The sequence below is a fragment of the Typopeltis vanoorti genome, chromosome 21 (genome assembly GCF_054136105.1).
Source record: "Typopeltis vanoorti isolate ZY-2024b chromosome 21, IOZ_Tvanoo_1.0, whole genome shotgun sequence".
Lineage (NCBI taxonomy): Eukaryota > Metazoa > Arthropoda > Arachnida > Uropygi > Thelyphonidae > Typopeltis > Typopeltis vanoorti.
In genome coordinates, this window is record NC_143569.1 from 66435067 (window position 1) to 66462803 (window position 27737).

The following is a 27737-nucleotide window of genomic DNA, read 5'->3' on the forward strand; positions in this document are numbered from 1 at the left end:
GTGGTTTGTGTGATTGATGTTATTGCTCTGCTGATTTGTCTAGTTAGGTTGCTTACAGCTAGGTCTATGTCTTCTTTTTTGCGAATGACAGGAGGTAAGCCAATGTGGTCTGGGAGAACCTTAGAGAGCTTATCCCATGCTATAAAAGAATGATGAGGGGAGAGCTGATCCTGGGTATCTAGCTTGAGCTGGATGGGATTATGATCTGAAGTAAGCTCTTCTAATGTCTCCAGCTGATATTGATATCTGATGTTCCTGAGGATGACTATATCTAGTACATCAGAACTTCCTGATGGGCTGTAGTGGGTGGGCTCAATAGATCCAGCTACTATTGATGAGTTGAGTGACGTGTAGTTAAATACGACTTTAAACACATTACATAATAAATGGGTCAAATTAGTGGAAATTTGTCACTCGTTTTGCTGTTAAGAATTCTGGACTTGATTTCTTTTACAAAGATAAATTATCTCATTTATTTGAGGGAGCGAGATATCGAAAACGACACCTGAAGTTAATTGCGGCGGAGAAAATAAATGCACAATATCGAGTTTGTCTTCTCACAGTTAGTGCAGTGCTAGAAGAAACAACGATATTATACTCCTATATCAAATGGCGGTCATAAAACTTCATTTCCTGGAGAATAAACACTTTCTCACAAAAATGATACACCACTATTTGTTTGCATTATCTTTTGTGGATGGATGGAATACCTAGTGAAATCTTAAACAACAACTGGAGGACAAAGGTACAACAGAAACATGGAAACTCTGCAACTTAATTTACAAAACAGGAGTATGGCCTAAAGATTTCACAGAGAGTATTCTTATACCAATTGAAAAGAAAAGCAGTACTACTAAGTGCAGTGACTACAGAACTATAAGCATACTCTTGCATTCCCCAAGTACTGCTAAGAATATTAAATTCAAAGATTGTATAAAAGAGTGGAGTATTTTCTGGAGATGATAATTTGGATTTAGAAAAGACAGAGGAACTAGAGATGCAATTGGAGTAATGAGGACCATATGGGAAAGGAATATAGAAGTAAATAAAGAAGTTTATGTCCAGGGTGGCCATAAAATAACTTTCCCTCTTTGAAGGCATCTGTAGCTAAAACCAATAAACGGAATGAGACCAAATTTTATATTGAGACTTTTGAAGGCATGGGGAGATGATTTCCGCGAAAAAAAAAAAAGGGGGGGGGGAAAGATTTAGTACCAAAAGTCGCCTAAAGAGGAAATTTTGGCGCTGGAGGAGCCGAAAACAAGCGGATGATTACATTAAAGGCAGTTAAAATGGAATAATAACATTTCGGCGGTGTAAGCGACAGCCGCATTACTCATTCCAGCTGGATATGTGGTGCATTACAATGATGATAAGAATAATTAAACTAAAACAACTTGCGAGAGACAGAAATTAATGTAGTGATTGAACTCACTACATTAATGAGTTGAATGATGTTTTATTCATCAGAATAGGGTTCCCCTGGACCAAATACACGATTTTCAGTGTGCTGACCTTTCTTGTGTACAACAAATTACATCCGGTGTGCGACATGCTCTACAGCTGAGCGTAAGGAGTCGGATTGGATGTTCATAACAGCCCGTTTTATGTTCTCTTTCAAGACATGCAAGTTGGGAACGCCACCATCATATACAACGGATTTCAAATACCCCCACAGCCAAAAGTCACATGGAGTGATGTCCGTGGGATCAAGGCGGCCATGCCGTCGGAAAGAACTGACTGATAACCCTCTCTTTACTGAAATGCTGGCGTAAAAGGCGCTGTACTGAACGTTCAATGTGTGGCCGTCCTCCATCCTGCATAAAAATTATGGAGTCCAAACGTTGTCTTTGCTGCAATGCAGGAATGACAAAATTTTCCAGCATTCGTTGATAAATCTCTCCAGTAATGGAGCAGGTTACAGGACTTGTAAGGGTAATACGCTCAAAAAAGCCACACCACACGGTTACTTTTGGAGAATGCAGTGGTACTTGCTGGATCGCTTGGGGATGTTCTGATGCCCAAATTTTGCAGTTGTGAGTGTTGACCGACCCATTCAGATAAAAATGAGCCTCATCACCCCACAATATTCTCCAAGGTCAGTCATTGTCAACCTCCATTCGGGCAAAAAACATTAGCGCGAAGGTCATGTCAATCGCTTATCATAATCTGCGGTAGTTAGTGCTTGCACACGACTGAACTTATAAGGATAGAAGTGAAGCATTTTCCGTAAGATTTTCCAGACTGTACCATAAGCCATATCAAGTTTGCGCGCTATGGCGCGAACGCTTGGACCAGTATTGGTCCCTGTGTCGTCGAACACCGCAGTAGCAGCGTCTGTTACTGTCTCTTCTTGCACTGCTTTCCATCCTCTGCCAGGTCTAACTCCTAGTGATTCAGTTTCTTCAAACTTTTTAATCATAGCTCTCAGTGCTACAGCTGACATAGGACCTGTACAGGTTATGAAGCCTTCTAAATTCCCGAAGGGCCGCTACGGCATTGCACTGTTTAAGGTAAAACAACTTAACACGTAAAGCACGCTGAGGCAAGTTAGGTCGCTTATTGAGCACAATTCGTCAGTCATTCGAATAACTGCCTGAACGTTCCCAATTCCTTTTTAAGCGGAATTGGTGGCGCTGCTGTCACGTACGCACAGTAAAATTTGCATAATCCTTTTTACCTGCGTTTACTGCAAATATTTGACTGCTTTCTGCTCCGCCAGCGCCAAAATTTCCCCTGTCGGCAACTTTTGTTACTTTTTTTCCCACGGAAATCATCTCCCCATGCCTTAAAAAGTCTCAATATAAAATTTGGTCTCATTCCGCTTATTGGTTTTAGCTACAGATGCCTCCAAAGAGGGAAAGTTATTTTATGGCCACCCTGTATGTTTTATCGACCTTGAGAAAGCATTTGACATGGTGAAATAGGAAAATCTGATGGAAATGTTACACAAAATAGGTTTAGATTGGAGAGACCGGAGGTTAATAGCTGAATTATATATGAACCAGACGGCCCTAATAAAGACAAAAGTAGGAAAAACTAAAAAGTGTGTGATTGGCAGAGGTGTAAGACAGGGATGCTGCCTGTCACCGAAGCTCTTCAATATATTTGCAGAAGAAATGATAAAATAAGCATTTGACGAAGAGAAAAGAGGAATCACTATTGGAGGAAGAACAATACAAAATATTAGATTTGCAGATGATTAAGCAATATCAGCTAATACTGAAGATGAACTACAGCACCTAATGCAAAAATTTGAAAGTGTATACAAGAAATATGGTATGAAAATTAACAGACAAAAAAAGTGATGAGAGTCTCCAGGAAACAGGAAGTATCAAGGTGATGATGAATGGAGAAAGTGTAGAGCAAGTGAGACAATACAAATACCTTGGTAGTATAATACAAGAAAACGGAAAATGTGACATGGAAATAAAAGAAAGAATTAATAAAGAAAGATATGCATTTTATAGCAAGAAAATTTGTTTATTAATAAAATGAATACAAATCTAAAGAAAAGGCTTATTAAGTGTTATATTTGGAGAATGACCTTATATGGGTCAGAATCATGGACATTTGGGAAGAAAGAAGTTAAAATGTTGGAGGCATTTGAAATGTGGTTATGGAGAAGAATGGAGAAAATAAAGTGGGCTGAAAAAAATCACCAATGAAGAAGAAAGGAATTTGCTAAAGACCATAAGAAGAAGAAAGCATAACTGGATAGGATATATATTAAGAGGAGGAGACAGCTTACTAAAAAGAATGATAGAAGGGAAAATTGAAGAGAAGCGACCAAGAGGAAGGAGACGACTAAAGATACTTGAAGATATAATGGACACAAGAGGATATCAGGAAATGAATGAGGAAGCAAGAGAGACAGAGGAAATTGGAGGAAGAGAATCTGCTGAGTTATACCATTGGACCTGTCAAGAGACGGAACACTAATGATGATGATGATGATCTTTTGTGATAAATGAGTTCATTTATAATCACGAGTTAAATTAATTTTAGTGATATGAAGAATAAGATAATCATGACGAACTGAACCAAGCTGTATGTTATATCGTACTGTTCTTAAAAGAACTTGACGATGGACTGAGTCCTTAACTCTTTATTCCGTCATCTGAACGAAGAAAATCTGTGTGGGTGAGATGTTATTGAGCTAAAAGCTCTAGTCATGGCTGGGTAACGGCAATATCCAGGCCTCAGTTAAAATTTAATTGGCTACAGCATTGCCATTTGTTACCCTTATGTGTAAGTGAAGCCGGCTCTAAAAATTCGAACGATCCCTAGACTACTCAATAGTGGGCGAAAGACCGTCCATCTCAGCGTTGGTTCCACTTAATGATGGCCTTCCACCCACCACCGAGCAGAACCGCTCATATTCCGAAGAAAAGCATTCACCGACAAAGCCCCTCACCGGGCCGGGCCGGAAAACACTTTTCCCGGAGACTCAAATTGCTCCCTTAAGGCAAAAACCTTAAGAGAGCGTGCTCATATTATTATTATTATTATTATTATTATTAGCAATATTAGCAATAGCCGAGTCTCAGTTAGAACTTCATTGGCTACAACATTTACCATTTGTTACTCTGGAAATCCTAAAAAGGACTTTGCTCCGTCCATTATTATCGTACTGTTCTTAAAGTTCTTAAAAGAACTGGGTGATGGACTGAGTCCGTGACTCTTTATCCTGTCATCTGAATGAGGAGAATCTGTGTGGATGAGATGTTATTAAGCTAAAAAGCTCTAGTCATGGCTGGGTAACGGCAATAGGCGAGCCTCAGTTAAAACTTCATTAGCTACAGCATTGCCATTTCTTATGTTACCCTGGAAGTCCTAAAAAGGACTTTTGGCTTTTTCGATTTTATCGTACTGTATTGACAATTGACATTTATGTCTTTAGGGGTGAAGCAAGATGCTTTTCATATTCCCCGCTATCTGTTGTGGTTGCAGTGAAGGTAAAATTTATGAATATCGTACTGTAAAGTACAACTACAAAAGGTATTATAAAAATATTATAAAAAATAAAAGGTGTATTATTAAAGTTTATAAATGACTTTAATTTCTCAAAAGCTGTTTAAAATTTTAAAGAATTAAACTTGTAATTTAATTTCTCTTATATTTTATATATAATATATAATTATGTTCCCTAAATAGTCGATTATAATGTGCTCTAGAGTATTAAAAAAAATTGCATCTATAGAGTCTTAATGATAAGGATAGAGTTGTGATTGTTAATAATTTTTCACTTTTTCATGACGAACTTGATGTTGGGTTAATATCAGTATACATTTTAATACTTAAAATATAATGAAGGAAAAATGGAAGTGATTAAAGATGATGACTATGATAATAATAATTTAAGTAAACAATGACATAATCAAATATTGAAATAATAATTATAATTAAATAACATTTGCTTTATTATTATTTATTAATAATAACGAAACAATATTATTATAGTAAGAGTTTAAAAATGTTTCTTTAAAGGTGTCTTTCGATGTCTTTCGATGCCTCACATTAATTTATTCATATTGATGCTATTTTTCATGCCATATTCGGAGTTCTACCGATAACTGTCGACAACAGGGACAAGCTGTAAAGTACCGTTCCCAAACTTATTTCCCAAAATTAAACAATTTTCATTGAGTACATATAATCGATATGGATTTTTCTACTTTTGTGAATAAAAAATGATTCACCTGAATCAAAATTGATAAGACAGATTTTAGTAGCGATCCTAAAGAAATTAAATTAAATTCATAGAGGAAAAACACGCGTACGGACAGACAAAGGAATCTAACAGGCGCTTGAAAAATGCGCCTAAAAATAATATTAATTATCATAAATTATAAAGAGGAAACCGGTTATACTGTTTAATTGTGACGCCTAATGTTATGGTGTCCTTCGCCTCACCTTGACCACGCATGCATAAACACCAAGATAATTATTATTACTTTATTGTACTACGCAAAAAAGGCTTCAGCCTTCTCTTACCTGGTAGTCGCCATCGGAACTTGGCATCACATATTTATCGTACTGATCCACGACGCACTGTTTTCTCTGATTGAAATTTTCATATGTTTCCTCCTTCCACCAGCTATTCGTGTTTCCAGTTTCATCTCTAAGGCTGCCTATTCCATTTCAAGTAGAAAGACAGGGTCACAATTAAAATGCAGCAAACAGTCATTGAAAATGTGATCATCGCGGTAATTCCTCGAAATGTTAATGAAAAGGGCATCTTGCTAAGTTGTCAATAAATGACATTATGGTTAAGTTTTTTTTTATGTAGTTTTACCAACTTTTATAACTAAACGACTTTTATGAAGAAATAGCAAATAATGATGATGAAACGTTAACTTTATTAATCAAATGACAATGTTTGTGTTTTGTAAAATGTTTAATATTCAGTTTTCTGATTTGTTTTTAAAAGATGCCAAGCTTTCAAGCTTCTGTTGAAACGCCCCGTCCTTGGCAAGACCCCAGGTCTTTCGAATTGGGTTCTTCGCGGAATTCGAATTTCAGGGTTCGAATCCCGCCGTGGACATGGATGTTTGTGATTGTGTGTGTGAAAATACTAATGGTAGTGGTGGTCGGTAGATGGCGTTGGTTGCGTTTGTTTCTAGTTGGTGGAGACAGGGTTGTAGAGTAGATGCCCTCGGTCGAACAATCTTTGGACTCCTTGGAGGTGTCACGTAATAATAATGTTATCCTAAGATAATCATAGAAATTCTTAAATTTCTATAAAATGATATGGATTAAATTAAATATGTTACCGTTAATAATGTGCGTAGTTTAAATTAAAAAAAAAAAACCTCCTGTAGCCTACTGCGAGAGTATTAATTTCTAAACAGGGTGTTCTTTAAAAGTGAATTCAAAGAATGTTCTCCATATTTTTAAATGAGAAATTTTAAATTAAAACGAGCGATTTTTTTCTTTTTTTAGAAGGCCTGTGTGGCCCTGTTTGAAGTAGCGTTTGCTAGGCCACCCGAAAAAAGCTGTTTTCAGTTTGAATCAGGACCATTTTTCTCATCCTTTCTTCGTCCCCCCCCCCTTCGTCGAATACCGTTTATAATTAGAACTACCGGTGAAGATTGAGCTTTCTCTCAGTCTCCAAATGTAAGACAGGGATAAAACGACCTCGCCTACTCCCTAAAAGGAATAAAAAGCGTTAGTGGATATTTTAGTATATTATTAAAGCAGATTTTTCTTTTATAATCGAGAACTTGTTACTTAAAAATTTGCAATTTTTCGATTAAAAAAAAATAGCAAAAACTTGGCGGTAAATGACAAACTACTGACTTGCGATGATATGAAAATATTGCTTTCAAAAAATTTAAAAAAATAAGTGCAGAGTTAGTGAAATAATGTTAAGCTTTATTAAATCTCCTTATTTGCTGTTATGATATTAAAGATTAGCATTCTCTAGTGTAGCGCAAAACTTTGGGGCCTTTATTGCTACTCTCTATGTGTTAAAGAGCGACCTAATCTTATATCATTTCTATTCCTGACAAATATCGTTAAGAGCTTCAGGAAAAGCTTGGATATCCGTCATTGTTCCTGACGTTCATGCTCTGACGCTATTTGAGGTTATTGCTCTTGACGTTTTAAGTTCTAAGAACAGTGACGAAACTTGTTGAATAGTGATGACTAGTAAAAAAATATTTTTTGCTCGGGAAAAAAAAAAAAAAAACTTTTATATCTATTTTAATTTTCTTATAAAAAAAAATTCATTCCATGTGAATTGAAAAGTGTGACGCGGATCAAAAGTATCTACTTACCGCTCTGATCGAAACTATGAGTGAGTTCGTGTCCAAGAATGGTGCCGAGTCTTCCAAAATTTAGATACCTGCAAAAACCAACAATAAACATGATAAAGCAACATTTCCCAATCCCAGTTAATTTTGCAATTGTAATTATGAAAGTCCGTTACTAATGTTACTAATTTCGTGCTGTGACACACACACACACACACACACACACACACACACACACACACACACACACACACACACACACACACACACACACACACACACACAAAGGAAGGAAATTCTCCTCTTGAGTGTGCGCACCTCCCATTTCAGGATAAAGACACTGAATCCCACTAGTGATATTAAACATCCGTTCAGAGGCCCTCTGTTCGTTTTTATTTATTTATGTGGCTCCCATACACGACATGTTGCAAGCCTACACTACATTAGTACCTTGAATAGGCTAAAGCTCTTATTATTTTTTTAAATATTTTTTTATTTATTTTTACATAATCTGGAAATCCAGCTTTTAACGATCAAATAAGGAACTTTTTAAGCCACTTCAGGCCTACGTAAATAAGCAGAAGATGGCCTTAGACGAGGGATGAAATTCATCTTCCACCTAAAGACAGCCAAACATCTTCCTAAAGCGGGATTCGAACTCACAGCCTAATGGAGGAAGAGCGGAATACGTTAGCCAATCGGTCAAAACAGGATGTTGTACTTCCTGAAGAAGTCAATTCCGATAAACATCTAGAAGCGAAGGCCATTATAAATTCAAGATTCCAAGAACTGTAGATGGCATTTATATGACGTATTATTTCGTTACAGAAAAAAAAATGCGTTTTATTCTTGTCGCTAATTTATTGTTAATAAATAAATAAAAACGAAGGATGTTTGTAAATAAGTAAATAATCATTAATTAGACTAAATAGAATGGAAATTCTTACCATGGAAGCTCAGAACTAAAATATGGATTCTGGAGGTAGACATTGTTAATAACTGAAACGGGATAATTAAAAAAAAAAATGAGGAATTGAATTTTGTGCGGCTTCAACTGAATATCTACCGTAAAAATGATAAACAATAATTATCTATAATGAATATGTAAACACACCATGATGTCTGTACATTACTGTGAACGTAAAAAAATATATCTAGAATTAGTCATCGTTAACAAACTGAATAGAATTTCTTAAAAAATAACTCACTTGAAATAACGATCAAATATCAGAGGCATTAAATCATTTGACATGAAGCTTTTGGTGTTAAATTCTCTCTCTCTCTCTCTCTCTCTCTCTCTCTCTCTCTTTTACTTTGTTATTATTTTAGCTGCTAATAATATATATTTGTGTATATTCATATTAATTCAATAATAAATATAAAAAGAAAAATAAACACATAATTAATAAAAGAGAACTTCACTTTAAATATGAAATTTGATTCAGATGATTGTAGCAAAATAATAATAATTAAATAAATAAATAAAATAAAAATAATCGGGTTTTTCATTCCGAAAACAGGCAAACTGGCCCCGTGAATTCACATATCTACAGACACAAAACACACCCTTAGAGGGATGCGGCAGAGGAATGGCATGTCGGTTACATTAAATTACCTAAAATTCCTAATCGAAGTGGGGGCTGACCCATATTTGAGGGACGGGAATTGGATGGATGAAGACACGAATCTTTCATTAATTACCAATTATACGGTAATACAGAAGTGTCCAGTTTTCATGTTGAGTACTATTTTTCAGATGGAACTATCTTGCTATTTTTTTAAGATATATATGGGATATTGCAGGTAGTATCGGTACAATTCAAAATAATTAAAGAAATTATTTATTCAAAAATAAATGAGATTTATTTTTGAATAAATTTGTGAATTTTTTTAATTTTTATATCTGACCCACACACGAAAAGTCACAAGACCTACAACAGATTAGTGCCATGTGTAAGCAAGAGGAATAGAAGAAAGGAGGAATCTGTTCACATTTTGTTTAAACAGCTGAAGGCAGAGTGGGGGAGACTGTCCAAGGAACAGAAGTAGATGGAATGAAAGAGGATGCAGCGAAGTTGGTGAACAAAACGGTGTTGGTTAACAGTGCCTCTTGTTCTATTGATTTTGGAGGAAAATAGAGGAATAATAGTGCCACAGCAGAACATTGTCCATGAAAGTACCTATACGTAAGTACGAGAAATCTTAGAGAGGATTTTCGGGCACCATCCCCCAATATTCCATGTTTTGGCGGATTTGGGATTTGTAGAGTTAGTATCTGTGCGAAAAAGTACACCAAGTTTTTTTCTGGCGGCTGCAAAAGCCATAGATGAAATGTGGTTGTGCCCGGAAAGGTCGGAAGTATAGGTCAGTCCAAGATGGGAAATCTGATCACGTTTGGATATCTGGGTATTGGTGAAGGTAGGGGTGAGCTCTTTCTTGAGAGAGATTAGACAGGACTGATTCTTGGTAGCATTTAAATTTACAGAGTTGTCCTGGTCCAATTGAGATATATCTATCTAGGAGGTGGGAGTTCAGGACGTTGGGTTGTGGTGGATCATGATGATTCTAATAATTGAGCACTAACAGGTTTGTGAAATGAAAACAGTGTATCCTATTCATAGGATACACTGCGGGGGACTTTAAACTAAAAGTGAAAGAACGAATCCCTCGGGTACTCCTGAATTGGTAGAGAAATCTAAGGGGGGAAGGAAACCATCCACCATGGCACATAGTGGATGGTTTCCACTATGTGCCATGTAAGAAAGTTGGTGATCCAGTTGCAGAGTGTAGAAGGCTGTTTGATAAGTAGATGTCACACGCGATCATATGCCTCAAATGTTCGATCTACAGCTAGAAGATCTGCTGTAGATGTGGCGAAATCCGTTCTACTGATCACTGGTCAGTTGGTAGGTCTGTAGGTGGTTCACTAGTTGTTGTTGATACTTTCATAATTTTAGACAGAACAGAAGTGAGAACAATTGGAAGGTAGTTCTTTGGTGACTATTATCACTTTTCTTTTGAATGTGTTGGAATGTGGACCTGTTTCAATGTAGAGTAGATGCCAGTTGAATAAAATAGATTGAAGAAGCGATACAAGATAGGTGTTAGTTCTGGGGCACAAGGTTTTAACAATAGAAGGGATACTGGGATCATTCTTCACCTGAACACAAACAAAGCATCTTGTCCTAATACCATCAGGACCAGATGCTTTGTTTGTGTTCAGATTATTAAGGATTCTTCGGATTTCTTTCTGGCAGAAGATTATAGGTGACATGGAGAGAGCAGTTCTTCGTGGATCTTTGCCCAGGTCATCAATGCAGGAATTGGAAGAGAACAGTGATGCCAGTAAGTCGGTATTGTCTTTAGGCGAAGTGACTACAGTACCATCCAGATGTGAAAGTGGTAAAAACTGGGTGGGTAAAAGTTGTGCTCAATGGCCTTGGGACCATTGAGCACTTGGGTCCAAGGGACCGGAAGGCGCGTTTGTAGCATTCAGTCCTTTCAAAGTCTGATTTGAAAGGATTCTTTGAAAGGATTGAAAGATGGGAAGCCAATTAGAGAGAGAGAGAGAGAGAGAGAGAGAGAGAGAGAGAGAGAAAGGTGAAGAGGTTAGAGTGGTTAACGGAGTTTGATGAACAATAGAGAGAGCATATGAAAATGGCAGGTTGGTTTGATAGGAAAATTTTGAGCCAGAAGCAGATCAAACGGGGGGGGAGGGGAAGTTCGCGGTTTTGCAATCTCTAGCATGATAAGCCAGTTTCTGATGAATGCACAACTGCCGTCCTTATGGCGAAAAGAACTGTGTAATATGTAGTTTGGGGCAGTTGAGCCGGACAGTGGTTGTTGAGGTTACCAGTTGGGGTTCTAATAGGAATAGTAGTTCTGGTTTAGATGACTGTAGGTGGTGGCGCACGTCGTTTATATTGCTGTTTAGGCCACAAATGTTGGCGAAGTGGATGCGAAAACTCTTTTTTTTTTTTTTTTTGGTACGGATTTTTGGTTGGATTTTTGTTGTGTTTCATGTTTTTTTTTTGTTGGACTTTTGTACAGCCACTGCACTTAAGGTCTCTCCAGTCACGAATTGGCAAAATAAGTGGTGCAGGATTTGACGCTGGCTGATCGGAGAGCTACTTTCTTTACTAACTGATGCAGTGCACTAACCAGCGGCTAGTCTGCGGAACTGTTTTACTGCTGTACCCTCGAATGGGGGGATTCCCTATATGGACGATATCCTGGATGAAAAGTTTGCATTATTGTAGAAACAATCGTTAAAAGAATGTTATAAACTTTTTTTTTTTCGAAAAAAAAAAAGTCACCTTACATGACGTGATAAACTAATACTGTTTCTAAAATAGAACCAAATAAAATAATATTTTGATAACTTTTCTATATGAAAATGCAATACTAACCTATGAGGTTGTGTTGCAAGAAATTGAAGGCATTTATGGAAGTTGAAGGAAACATCAATGGCCATCTGAAAAGGAAAACATCATAATTAAATCAGTTTTCAATGGATAATTAAGGAATTATGTACAAAAGTAAACAACGTGGATTATATCAAGGTAAACGCAGATAAAGAAATGAAAATTATCTATTTATAGAGTCTCCATTGCCTCGGTTTAGAAGCCCTTTGGTTGGAAAGTACTGGCTTTGAATTCCGCTTCGACGTGACGAACCTTTAGGACTTTTCAAGGGAAGGTGAGTTAGCTGATCTCATACGAAGGTGGAAGGGTTTTTATTCTTCCGGAATTCTGAAAAATAAACAAACGGACTAGAAGAATACAAGCATTATACAAACATAGGAAACTGGAGAAATAAGGATTAATATCATCGTATTCCGTCGGATCTGGTTTTGAACGTCTGCATGGTACGGTGTGGGTTTACGTGTAAACGTAAAACTGAACAGAACGGAAAACATTTAAAACACGTACTATTTTTTATTTGGCAGTTATTGTTTTTGCAGTAATAACTTGTATACTTCATTAACTCATTTAGACTATTTGATATTTCAAATATGAAATTTTATCTGCATTGATAAGTCCTAATTTTGCAGAACCTGTTCCAGCAAATCTTATTTTTAAAAGATTTTTTTGAAAAAAAAATTATTTATATATTTTTTTAAATATTTAATTCAGATTCAAAAACTATAATTTTTACTAGAAAAAGAATTATTACAATAAAATATTTTGCTTATGGAGTTTGTCCACGTCTGATTTTAATTTTGTGATAGTAGAATATTTTGCATTCCATTTCTTTATCAGATTACAGATGGCGTTAAAAAGGAATTTTCCTTCATGTAACATTCGTGAGGGAATTATGCACGAATTTCCCTAAACGTGTCTTTAAAACGAATGTATTATCATGCATTCTTATATTATTTTCCACAAAAATTATTTCTGATAATTAGATATACATAAGAATGTGATATGAAACAATGACAGACACAGGCACCATGTTGACGAAATACGCATGCGCGAATGGAAAAGTTTTTAAAACGTCATTACTCATAATGTTAATGAAATTAACGTTGAATTCAGGTGAGATGGTATATGGTAACTGTCTCAGTGTGTAATAATACGTTCGGTTCGCAAAAATGGCAAGTAGCTAATGTAGATCAACACGATGATTGAATATTTCGTGGGATTCTTGGATTCCTTTTATTTAGTTGATTGCGAAATTATGGCTTCTCTTAGCTTTAGAAACTCGTTTTTCACCAGAAGACGGCTTTGTTCACAGTAAGTTACAGGATGATCTTCTCAGCAAGTGGAGGTATTCTTATCAGTTCAAGGTCAAAGAGTGAATGAAGGAAGGACGAAAAACCACAAGACTCTCCTTTAAATGGGGAATAGGATATGAAGAATCGATGTTGACAACAAAACAAGGATGAACAGTATAAGTCGGATGTTAAATGAGATGTAAGGCAGAGTAGTATGCTATGTCATCTGTTTTATATATATATATATATATATATATTTTATCTCTCTCTCTCTCTATATATATATATAGAGAGAGAGAGATAAAAGGGTTTAAAATAAACGGGAAAATAAGAGGGCAAACAGAAGCTGCATTCTTGGTAGTCAACCTATAGGACAGGTTACACGTTTCATTAGCTATTTGGGCACAATTTTTAGTGAAGAACGACAAATTATATATAAAAATAGATATAGAAAAAAAAAAAACAAGAAAGTCAACAGACTAACTTTATTTAGAATAAGAGAGAAGAGAGAAATTAGCCAAAACACCAAACTAGTAGAAAAATAAATAAAATAACTGTTCAAATAATTTTTTTTTTATTGACTTGAGAATTGAGTTAGAAATGAAATAGTTGATGAAAGACGAAAGACGGAATTATTTATGAGACTTTTAAAAAAAAAAATTAGAAGGGGAAACATTATCAACTGCAGAACCATATTTAAATGACGATATCAGGGAAAGTACTTGAAGTTATTGATATTCACAAATAGGTAAGCAACCCTAATCAAGGTGCTATGTCACAAAACAAAATGGGGTTGGTATAAGGGGTTAAAAGATTAGCAAAAGAAGTGTTTGGGTGAATAGGATAAATTAAAAGACCGAGATATGGGTGGGTTGATGAAGTAACTTTAGAAAATCGAAATCTAAGAGCTTACAAATAAACAGTTATTTCTAAAGAAAATCTATTCAGAAATTAGATACCCTAGAAATTTCTAGATTTCTTTAGAAATTTAGATACTCTAACCACTTAGCCTGGTTGGCCAAGTGGTTAGAGTATCCTCTCTCCAGCCAAAAGACTGCAGGTTTGAATCCCGCCGTGGGCATGGATGTTTGTGATTGTCTGTGAAACTAGTGGAGATTATGGACGGTAGATGGTGTGGGTGTAGATGATGATGATGATGGTAGTTGCGGTTTCGTTGTAGTTGGTGGATTGAGTGGTGGAGATAGAGAGTTGTAGAGTGCCCTCCGTCTATGAGTCTTTGGACTCCCTGGAGGTGTTACGTAATAAGAACGTCACAATATCTGACAGACGCCTTGAAGATAGTCATCAGAAAGTGATGATAATCATGGCGATGATATATTTAGTAAAAGTCGTATGAAGATATCTGAAAAAAAACCAAAAAACATGGGTATCAAGAATGTAAAGTTTAGTCACGTCACTTCTACAGTAATAGCTAGAATTCATAAAACTTACTCATGTCTGTCAATTTCAGTCCCCAAAGCTCGGAAAGCCTTTGTTTGGCGAAATATTTTTATTTTTCGATAGTTTTCAATAGGAGAGGATCCCAAATCTGGAAGCTTTAAAAAAAAAGAAAAAAAGTTTCAATATTGTAGAGAAAAGAAATTTCATTATATTATATCTCACTTATTTGACATATTTAATTATAGGGTAAGAAGTGAAATATCCATAATAATATCATGAATATCCCATACACGACATCTCAACTGAGTATTATTCCTTTATTTATTATTATTTTATTTTTTTTGCTAGCTAAACTGATAGCAATGGCCACAAAGTACTGATAGCTCGGTAGATATCGACGAGACCCTTTGCTTGGAAAGACTTGGGTAAATTGCAGTTGCGTCTAGGCAGCAACTAACCTTTTATAGGGACTTTTCAACTGAAGGTGAGTTAGCCCATCTCATGATGAAATGGCAGGGTTTTTCCTTCTGGAAACTCTGAGTTTTTCATTCCGTAAATACAGACAAACCGGCCACAATAACACACGCAATTAACAGATATAACAGCCTGAGCTGCTTCAGCCGTAAATCCAAAACAACCAACCAATTTCAGTTATTCCAATTCAAGAAGAAGCTTGTTGTTCGATACAGTAATGTTGTTTTCTCCTTCAGTCTATATTTTTGCTGATAAAATCAATGAAAAGAGAAAAACATTGAATGAAACCATACACTTGGTAAATATTTTTCAATTCCATAAATCTTCTGTTTGTTTGTTTGTTCTTGTTACTATAAATAGAAGAGAAGTGTGGGTATACCAATCAGATATCGCTTATTTCGATATCTGATTGGCATTATCGAGGAACTCTTGTGGTCAAAAATTGCCGCACATTGGTAAATGGAGAGCGTCTGTACTGCAGTCGGGAGATTTGGCCTTTAGTCTGGAACTAAGTTCAAGTCCTGGTTACAATGCCAGGAACCTTAATAAGTGATATTTTTAAGTGAAGACGAGTTAGCCGGCTTCGGATGGATGGGGTAGAGGATTTTTTTTTTTTCTTCCCTGGCCAGAAATGCAGTTTTTTTCATCAAGGAGACCGAGCCAAGCATATACACGAACAACAGTACGCTAACCTCGCAAATTTAATTGATTCGGCTGTAGCTCATCACAAATTCATATAAGCTAAGGGATGAAATATTTACTTAATGCCATGCAAAAATGCTCCATCAACTCAAATTCTTAAGTAAACTTAGTTTTATAAATTAAAAATTCTTTTAATATATATATTACAAACTAACGAATTTTTGTGAAACATTCTGAATATCAAATTTCACTGAAATTTGTCCGGTCAGAATGGTAGAATTACAAGAGTAAGAAAGGACAAAACAAAGAGTATAACCAAAGTGCTTATTCATTTTCAGAACCACCGTTTAATAAAGTCTGATTTGGTCAATAAAGTCTACTGCTACGATCACACTAAAGCATGTACTATGTATTGGGATAAAATTTTATTTTATAGAGCTGCATTTCTCCTTCTACTTTTTTTTTTTTAATTATAGCAACGATTTATTTTAATCTCTATTTCCCAACGCCTCGTCGCAGAATATATTTATCTGATTACTTAAAATAATTTGAAAATATTTAAAATTATCAAAATATTATTTGAAAAAATCAAAGAGAAAGAATATATTTCAGCAGATATGATAAAATAATAATAATAATAATAATAATAATAATAATAATAATAATAATAATAATAATAATAATAATAAAGCGCTAGACACCAAATGGAAAGAAGGCCGAGAAATGGAGAGATACCTTGGAGGGATGGTCTTGAATACGGTGATCCTACAAGTTTAATAGCGAAAAGAAGCAAAAAAGTAAGAAATTATTTAATTTATATTTGAAAAAGTATAATTTCTCGGCTCTGACAGGTATTGTCTACTACCCCCCCCCACAAAAAAAAAACATAAAATCGTAATAAATTATCAAAGAGAAATACGATTTCACTTTTCAAATACAATTACGCTGTAACTTACCTCTCTATAAAATTCACTCACTCGTTTTTTGTCAGAAATCCAAGCAGGATGTGCAAGAAGGACAACAGTTTCTTGCAACTGTATGAAATAAATTAAAGATAATTTGAACAGAATTATATTGATTTAAATTTACAATATGATTGGTTAAGTTTTTTTAGATTATTAAATTATATATACGTAATAAGCGACATTTTAAAAAACAAGATGTTTAATCAAGTAGATTGATTTTAATTTAAATAATCATTCAACCGAATCATTTTAAATAATATAAAATTAATGTTAATTTAATTAAATAAAATTAAATTAAAAGAATATTTAATATTTTTTAAAAAAATAGTAATAAGTTTAGAAAAATAAAATGTGAATTGAATTAGACTTTAAATTTAATCTTTAATATTAATGATTAATATTAATCGGCTTGAATTTTTTTTTAATTACAGCGTGTGTTTTTTCTAATTTCATTACTAATTGTTATTATTATTTTTTAGTTATTCGTCACCGCGATTCCCACTCATTTAGAACAAATTTTCGTGCTTTAAATAAATTATTTATATGAAATAATTTTGTCGCCAGAGTTATTAATTAAAAAACATATCTACTTCAGCCGGATGTGACGTAAAGGTTCCATGTCAACAACAGGTTGACAGGTAGTTCGTGTACGTTCGTGAAACAAGGCAAGTTGTAACACGGTGGCAAGAGTATGCTTACGTTATGTGTTCTGGTTACCCTTGCATAAGAACTTAACACTTTCTTTGCCAAGCTGAAAATTGGAATTTCGTGTGGTGGCCAAATTTTTTTTTATTGTTTTATTTAGTTAGCGACGTCCACGCGATAACGCGTGATGGGCCGTTTGGTGAGAACTCGCATCGTGTGATCGCGCGATATCGTTCATTGCCAAGCTGAAAATTGGAATTTCGTGTGGTGGCCAACTTTTTTTTATTTTTTTTTATTTAGTTAACGACGTCCACGCGATAACGAGTGATCGGCCGTTTGGTGAGAACTCTCATCGCGTGATATCGCGTGTTTGGCAATGAACATGTTAATAAAAAAAAAATTTTTTTTTTTTTTTTTTGTTTTTGGTCAATTTTCATACGAAACTTTCATAGTTTCGGTATTCGGCTTTGAAATAATGCTGGATTTAATCCACTTCATTTATTTAAAAAACAAAAATAAAATAAAATAAATAAATAAATAAACCTCAAGATGTCATTGGAATTTATTATTAATTTAACCTCGCAACTTTGTTGGAAATAATCATGTATGATTGCGAATCATTGTTTTACATTAAAAGTTATAGGCTTATAATGCGTATCAGTTATGATATTGTCTCTCTAATCAAAGTCTCGCTACTATATGAGGGGTGTCAATCCTATTGTGGACATTAAAGACTTATGCTTATTTAATTTCAGCATAAACGTAAAACGTTAATAAATATTCTACAAACTGAATTGTAATGTGTAACATAACCTACTGCAGAATGTCTGAAAAGCGTCATATTTATGTTGTTTTCTCTCTACCCCCACATGTGTGTGTGTGTGTGTGTGTGTGTGTGTGTGTGTGTGTGTGTGTGTGTGTGTGTGTGTGTGTGTGTGTGTGTGTGTGTGTGTGTGTGTGTGTGTGTGTGTGTGTGTGTGTGTAAATATTTATAAGATAATGAACTTACTTTGTTCAAGGCCTTTTCCTTGGTTGCTGTATCTAGCCAGGTATTTTCTTTAAGAAGATCCTGAAATGCTGATTTCGTATAATTCACAAGAATACCTCCCTTAACGAGGAGAAAAAAAATATATACATATGTCGTTTTTAGTGTACTTCATATTTATTTCTTTCATGGTGCAAATAAAGCCTATTACAAAATATTTAAATTTATCGAAAAAACAAAAATGCAATTTTCAGTATTGACTGTAGATGAATACATTCCTTACCTATTTTTTTATTTTATGCATCCGAAACGTCAAAATAATGAAACTGAAGTAATTAATGATGCCTACTAATCCAGTTGAGCAACTTAAACTCTCTCTCCTACACTTCCTTCATCATATATCAGGAAAATGCAATTGCTATTTTCACAACTAAAGAAAACATTCTTTCGGAAGAGTATCTGAAAGCAATTGTTATGATTGCACAGTGAAGAAATATCACTGAGTGCAACAGGAACCGTACATGTGTATTTCAGCCACACCTCAACAGTGTTGTAAAAGAGCATTGGCATCGTCCGGTATTACCTAGAAACAGCCTCAATAGTATACTAGAATAACAGTATCAAGTGTTCATCCCCTGAAATCCCTCATCAGTTTCTCAGAAGATCCTTAACGCAATACAGTGCTGTTACTGGGAAAATACACACAGTGTCAGCATACAGGAAAGCATAAATTTGCTTACATCTGTTTTCCGAAGACAAACACTAACGCACTTCCCAAAAATTATGCGTTAAATAACTTGGAAAGATCATCACACTCATTTGGACTACATAAATGAATTCATGTATACCTTCTACATATCCGTCTCACCACAATGTTTTTACTGTCCCGAAGAGAGTCACATTACTGTCACAAACAAAAATGATACAGGAACAGACACTCCATATAATATTAATCAGAAACAAACCAGGTATTATTGCTTATGAGGAAAGGAAATCAAAGTATAGAAAAAATTAGTCAAAAACGCTAACCTCAACATCGAAACCTCTACAGGAAAAGGACCCATCAATTTCAAGCGATGAAACTCCCACAACAAAATGCATCTAGCATACTTTCTAAAAACAGCATATCTCCCGACGTGGATGAACACGAATAACAACAACAAACAATATTAATAAATAAATAAAATTAAAAAAATAAGGAATTCCCAGACCCACCAATTAAAATCACCTAATTTAAATTCTTAATTAGATGATCCTCTTGCTAATTCAGAACTTCACCAACCAACATAAGGTTGGATTTTGATACAGAGCTTCACTTGAGGGCATTACTGAAGTAAATAGAGCGATTCCACATAATGAGAAGGAAAGGATTCCTGGACATGAGGACCTAGTAAATGAAAAGTGAACCCCCCAGTCATGGAGAGCCCTAACATCAAACAGCTCTCATCATCATCATCATACAGAAAGTGAGAGGTTCCCATCATAAATTAACGATAGTCCTCAAATGTATAGCAAATGCAAATGTCCTTTAGTTCATATCACAGTCCCAGTAGAGGTAAACACGTGTGTTTTCCTCATATATGTGGGCTGGAAACAAAATATCAGGACACTGATCAGCGAAAGGAACTCGTAATGTCCTAAATTTATTACATCCATAATTTCTCTGGATATTTTGTCCCTAAATGCAGGAGGATGTGCTCCTACCCTATGCAAATAATCTTTGTGTGTGTGTGTGTGTGTGTGTGTGTGTGTGTGTGTGTGTGTGTGTGTGTGTGTGTGTGTGTGTGTGTGTGTGTGTGTGTGTGTGTGTGTGTGTGTGTGTGTGTGTGTGTGTTCGTAGATTCTCATCGTCTAAACGTACCGCCTCAAGTTAAAATAAATAAATAAAAATTGAAGAGGCACATCGAACTTCGGTAATAAGAATGTCCATTGATTGGAAAGACTAGCTTTACATTTCCGTCTAGGTCACGAAGAACATTTGTAAGGACTTTTCAACTGAAAGATAGTTAGCTCATTATCATACTGGGATAGCAGGGTTTTTCGTCCTGCAAACCTGAGTTTTTCTTACAGCAAATTCAAAGCGGCCAAGAAATACACGCAGCTGACTGACACAGTAAAATATTAGACTGTGCAAAGAAGATTTATCTCCTTATTAAGGTTTTGAAGCCAAGCTACTGAGCCAAATACATAAGGAAAATATGAAATGAAACTAAAAAAAAAAAATATTATTTCCACATACGGCAGTGATCAACCAAAAACTGGTTCAGTTCCCTGCATTGAATCGTAATTCACTTCTTGATCAGGTTTGATTCTGCTTTACAAGGATCAAGAGACATTTCTTTCGGTCGTGAATTGACAGTTTGTCGTAGTAGAGTCTGCACTAATTATTTCTCCAACTGAAGAATGCTTCTTAATTTCTGTTGTTTGCTTAGAAAATAATGTATTCGTAAACATTAATACACAGAATAAGGATAAACGTATTACAGTATTTTTGTATAAATTGGCACGTCTCCATTATTAAGAAAAAAAAACGCAAAGGACGTTCCAGTTTACTGTTGTTGCCTATACTGCAGTGCAACACCTCTAATTTGATTAAAAAAATCGAAAAAAAAAAAAACACGAGGCAGTGGTTATTCGTCCCAAGTATAATCTACCTCATTCGGAATTTCATATTCCACTAAAGGCACGTTCCCTTCTAGTATTGATTTAAATCCGCAAGGACCAGCCTAAGAACATTTGCAACTGACTGACATGTAAACTTGTTTATAATATTATAGTTCAAAACTAAGCATGTTTACACAAAAAAAGTGGCCAATCGGAGCATAAAATTATACGAAAACGTCATTAAACTTTCTCGAATTCTCAAATAACAAAAATAACAACGTAATAAGCTTCACTAAGCACAAAACAGCTACATACTTGATTTAAAACCATACCTTGCTATGGTTAAACATGGGATTACCATAAAGAATGTGTTCAACAGCATACGAAAGGTCTCTATTAATATGTTGAGTGCATTTAAGAATATTTTCGTTCGTTGGCAATAGGTTTCGAGAGACTTGAACTGTCTGTTCAGGATAGCATACTTTTTCTAATGATGGGATTAAGAAGCGGTAAGCGGCTGTAATGCACCATCCAAAATAATTCATGATATCTCTGTAAAATAGAAAAACGGGGGAAAAACAAGGAACTTTTTATATAAATACTGTAAATTTATTTTAACAAAATACAAGAATGTTATCAGTCACTGAAAATCGAACCTCTTTTATTTTTGCAAAGAAATAAAATCAACGGCTTTGATTGAAAACATTCAAACACGTTAAATTAGATATAACTGGTTGAAACAGCATTACCTCTGGGAGAAATCTCTGCTCTCAAATATTTCTATAAGTTCACTAATAGCATCAGAGTTGAAAATTCCTATCAAGTCTTCATCGGTTAACTTATAGTCAAGGCTAGAATTTCCCATTATGGACTGTAGAAGTGTTTTCCAAGACACCTGAAACACAAGACGTTGAACATAGTAAGAGATGCATAAAATGAGTGTGAAATAATATGAACTGTTATTTATTTATTTACTGTGATTATACATTAAAAATAGGGTATTGTTTTAAGAATTCACGTCAATAAAAAATATTCTTTCACGATGTACAGGGTGTTTCTAATGAAAGTACCCCTATTCAGAGCAATCTGTAGATAGAACCAATAAATGAAATACCCTCAAACTTTAACCAGATTATAGGAAAGAGATTTTGACAATTAAAAAAAAGTTCAAAAATTGACCGATAGGGGAAATATGGCGCTGTGAGCGGGATAAAATTACATTAATGTGAATCTGATTTTGGTGTGTGGTTATGAAACAATTCGAATCAATGAGAAACGAAGTTATTCAATGATGTTTATTTCACTCATTTCGTAAAATAATGTGATACAAAAAACAATCACATAGAGTAATGTTTCTCAAAGTGTGGTACGTGGATCCCCGGGGGTCCGCGAAAGGTCTTCAGGTGGTCCGTGGCAATTTTCGGCTATGCATCATTAACGCATGGAATAAAATTTAAGTTTGAGATCGCAAAACGTTCCTATTGTATCACTGAATAAGGTACAGAGACAGCTGCAGGCTGTGTAATATGTTTCTCAACAAACAGTGCAATTAGAGACAACTAGCACTAACTAATGAATCGCATGACCCCTCCCACATAAAATGCTGTATAGTAGACAATCAAAACCATGTGGTGCACCGGCAACATATGGTTTTGTTTGAGTGAACGTGTTAAAACTAAGAAATATATAGTGAATATATTTCAGATATTATATAAGGAATTCGGTTGAAGAGAATTAGCATTTCAACTGAACTGTCAGCTTGCCTTTGTCAATTAGTAGCGCGACTTTTGTTAATACCGCACCAATCATATGAATGTCTTCATAGCTACTTTATCTCTACTGGCCTACCATTGCTGTCTGTTTCGAATTCTGTTTTCACTAGCCATTTGTTGAAGGACTATTTGTTAAATACGGCAATTTTTTTTAGCTTTCAAATTCTTAAGTATGGATCACTGGTTAAAGACTGGATTTTTAAAATGCGCAAAAGAGAGGAACAAAGTAGATACAAATAGCTGTCAGCAACAAGAAAATGTTGGTATTGTATCTGGATCAAGTGAAATTGATAAGTGTGTCTCGTCTGACATCTCTAAAGAACCAACTAGGAAGAAGATGAGACAAGTTCGTAAGTACGATATAAATTACTTGAAATGTGGATTTTCATGGATGGGAAATGAAGAGGAACCTATTCTATTATGTGTAATTTGCGGTGAAACTTTAAAAAATGAAAGCATGAAACCATGTAATTTAAATCGCCATTTTGAATCGAAATATAAATGCAAGGACAAACCTGTCGATTTTTTTCAAAATAAACTAAAAAATTTAAAAGGGTCTCAAAAAGTGATGTCGATCGTGTCAGGAGGTGAAAACATGAAGGGTTTAGAAGCTTCATATCGTGTGTCGCTATTAATAGCAAAAAAAGTGGTGCAGCGGAAACAATTGGTGAAACTTTGGTCAAGTCTGCAGCAAAAATAATAGCGGAAATTATGATCGGAGATAATGAAAAAAAGATCTTTCCATCGGATTTGCCTTTCAAATAGTACCGTTCATCGAAGAATCACTGAAATGGCTGAAAATATAAAACAGACATTGTTATCCGATATACGTAAGAGTCGTTATTATGCGTTGCAGGTAGACGAATCCACCGACATTACAAATTTTGCAAATCTTCTAGTGTTCATTAGGTACGAAAAAATTCATGACGACCTTTTATGTTGCCTACCCTTGCCAGAACATACAACAAGAGAAGAAATATTCAACAGTATAAATACCTTTATGCATCAAAACAAGCTTGATTGGAAAAGTGTGCTGGAATAAGCACGGACGGAGCGAAATCCATGGTCGGATCTAAAAAAAGGACTTGTTTCAAGGATTCAAGCTGTTGCACCAAATGCAAAGTCGATACACCTGTAAAAATCATAAATTATATTAAAGGTCGTCCTCTAAACGCCAGACTTTTCTCTCATCTTTGCAAAGAAATGGGAAGCAACTATACACAACTTCTTTTCCATACCGATGTTCATTGGCTTTCTCGTGGAAAAGTCCTAACTCGTTTATTTGAACTTCGGAATGAACTACAAGTTTTTCTTGATGAAAAGTTTGAATTGAAAAAGCATTTACATAATTGGAAATGGCTCAGTCAATTAGCATACCTGGCAGATATATTTACTATATTAAATATCTTAATTTATCTTTACAAGGCAAGGAAATTTCTATATTTCATGTCCAAGATAAAGTGAACGCCACTTTGTCAAAAATGAAGTTATGGCAAAAGCGGATTGGTAATGGAGAATTTGACGCATTTCCATCGCTTCATGAATTGCTCGCAAGTTCAAATGAACAAATTGATGATTGAAAATTATTATCATGCAGCATTTAAAAAGCTTACAAATGAATCTAGAAAAGTATTTCCCTGAATTGGACATTAATATTGAGTGGATAAGATACCCTTTCAATAAAAACAAATTTATGCCAAAGGGTCTATCGTCAATAGAAGAAGAACAACTTTTAGAACTAGCTTCTGATGGTTTCCTAAAAAATAAATACAGCCAGAATACGTTATCATCATTTTGGCTACAAATACAGAATGAATTTCCTGAATTAACAGATAAAGCTCTAAGGTTCATTTTTCTATTTCCAAGTTCATATCTGTGCGAAGTTGGATTTTCGGCCCTTGTAGATATTAAGACGAAGAAGAGGAATCGCATTATAGATGTCGTACCGCATCTGAGATTGAAATTAACAACTATAGAGCCAAATTTTGCTGAAATTTTATCTCACCATAAGCAATTTCACTCCTCTCATTGATATTAAATTATTTCAAGTAAGTAAAACTTTATAGTATCTTTATAAAGTTTGTTCTATTAAAAATAAATCATATTTTTTGTTTACATGAACATACAAATTCAAATAAAATAGATATTTAATTTTTTAATATTTTAATTAATTTATTCATTTTAATTAATTAATTTATTTATTTTAATTAATTTGCTTTTTTATTAATTAATTAGGGGGTACTTGGAAATAATGAAACTTTAAGAAGGGTTCTGCGGATATCTGAAGTTTGAGAAACAATGACATAGAGCTATGCTTCAAGGAGCTTTGCCCTGATATGCCATGCTTTTCAGTAATCCCAAAGCCAAACGTCACAGGGGTTAAGGTCTGCTGAACGCGGTGGACATTTCATAAAAAATAGCGAAGATCATTTATTTATATCTCGAATTTCAGCTTCGTCACGTTCCTCATGACCGAACTTTCGCCAGACAATCATCATCAGTTGCATCAGTCTTGGGACTGGTAGCTCAGCAGCAATTTCCTCCATTCCGTCCTATCACTGGCTTTCTTCTTAATCTTCTGGTAGCTAGCTTCTCAGGCCCGTGCATTTTTTGACTTTTCCTTGGTCTGCCTCTTCTTCTTTTCCCCACCATTTTGCCTTCAGTTATTCTTTTCACAAGTCCATCATGCCGAACTATATGTCCATACCATCTATCTCATCTAATTTTGATCGATCTAATTAGACTTCTTGTTTCGCTTATCTCTCTCTCAGGACTTGTTCATTTGATTTTTTCTCTGTCCACTTTATTCTGCTCAAGCGACACCAGCACCACATTTCAAAAGCCTTTAAAAGGTTTCCTGTTAAAATGTTTTTCATCTTAGAGAATTGGACTTTTGCGTTGTTTATTCTTGATCTTATGTCACTCTTGTTTTGCTATCTTCTGTTATTAGGATTCCTAAATATTTAAAGCTTTTTACTTGTTTAATTTTTTTCCAGCTGATGTCTATGCTCTATATTGATAGGGGTTTTGCCTGTAACAAGGATTTTAGTCTTATCTGTGTTGATTTTCATTTTATATTTTTCAACGTTATTATTTAGTAATTCTAGAATTGTTTTTAACGTTCTTCTGTTTTCTGCTACAAGGGCTATGTCATCAGCAAATCTCACGCACATGACTTGCTCACCATTTATGTTTATACCACTGTTTATTTTATCTTTAGTTTCCTGAATAGCCTTTAATATATAAATTAAATAAAAGTGGTGAAAGTATACATCATTGTCTTACTCCACTCCTTATATTTATTATTTTCTCCATATCATTGATTCTAATCAGTATATGTTGATTTTTATAAATTTGATAAATTATTTTCCTATCCCTCAAGTCTATGGCGATATTATTTAGACTATTTAGGAGTATTTGCTGCTTTACTTTATCAAATGCTTTCTCTAAATCATAGGTGGCCAACAGCAGGCCCGCGGGCCGCATGCGGCCCGTAACGTGAATTTGTGCGGCCCGCGGCAGGATTAAAACTATATTAAATTATATGTATTATTAATTTAGTTATTAGTTTTGACCGCAGATTTTCTGATTGATATACTAGTTATATTCATTATTTCTGATCACGGAAACAATTTATATTCTCAACAATGAATCAAAATTGCTTTAAAAAGATTACTCAATTTATAATGTCTACTGCTTCTCTGTGCGACTTGTAGCAGTGGAAGTGGTAGATTTCTATGCTCTCGAGTAACGCATCATTGAAAGTCACTTGCTCTGGTTACAGTGAACAGTTTCAGAGACTCAGTTTCAAGTATTTTATATTGTTCTCCCAGTAGTAAAATGATTTAACAAATATAGCAATTCAATACATATAACTATTGCCTTGAAAAAATTTAGAGTTTATTTTTATTTAAGTTCTGTCTAAAAGTGTGCGGCCCGTGACGCTACCACTCATCATATATTGGCCCTCGTATAGAATGAAGTTGGCCATGCCTGCTCTAAATCAAGGAAGCAAATGTTAGTGTTTTTACTAAGATCTATTCTTCTCTCCATTACTGTTCTTAAACAGAGTATTGCCTCTCTTGTCCTTTATTCCTTCTGAGTCCAAATTGGTCTTCATCCGGTAGACAATCTATTTTTGAATAAATCCTAATGTTTTTTTCTTGAATAATTTTTAATTTTGAATAATTTTTAGCAGAATTTTGCTAACATGTGGGATTAAAGCTATTGTTCTGAATTGGCTGCATTTATTAGCATTGTTCTTTTTTGGCATTTGTATTATAGTTGATTTCATTAACTCCTTTGGTATTTCTCCTCTATCATAGATTTGGGCTATTAATTGATAAAGTTTTTGTTTCATCACCTAGATTTTGTAGTAGTTCTATAGGAATATTGTCTACCCTGGACTTTTTCTCTTACTCATTTCTGATAGTGCTTTATCAAACTTCTTCTTGCATTATTGCGGGTCCTAAATTATCTTCATTTTGAGTTTCTATGCTAATATCGACATCTAGTTCGTCGCCATATAGAGATTTTCAAGATAATCCTTCCATTCTATTAATATATCCTCAGATTCTATGAGTAATTTTCCATTTTCGCCTTTGATGGCATTGTTTTTGCTATTCTTATTAAATTTGAAAGTCAATCTATTAATTTCTTTATAGGCTCTCTATGTTTTCTTTTTTAAATCATTCATCTATGTTATTACACTGTTCTTCCAACTATTCTTTTTTAGCTTGTCTACATTTTCTTGTAATTTAATTTTTAAGATATTTA

General features: G+C 34.7%; 1 protein-coding gene across 1 annotated transcript in view; it reads right to left on the minus strand.

The window, feature by feature from the left end:
- The window catches only part of LOC150094939 (neprilysin-11-like), a 70542-nt gene that overhangs the window by 4779 nt on the left and 38026 nt on the right, over positions 1–27737 (minus strand). Inside the window, exons 10-18 of the mRNA XM_090410850.1 lie at positions 21939–22084; positions 21522–21741; positions 18610–18708; positions 16947–17024; positions 14926–15029; positions 12167–12231; positions 8705–8756; positions 7782–7849; positions 5998–6134 (exon numbers count right to left, since the gene is read on the minus strand). Coding sequence (XP_090266976.1) covers positions 5998–6134; positions 7782–7849; positions 8705–8756; positions 12167–12231; positions 14926–15029; positions 16947–17024; positions 18610–18708; positions 21522–21741; positions 21939–22084 — 969 coding nt within the window. The remainder of the gene's footprint in view (positions 1–5997; positions 6135–7781; positions 7850–8704; positions 8757–12166; positions 12232–14925; positions 15030–16946; positions 17025–18609; positions 18709–21521; positions 21742–21938; positions 22085–27737) is intronic.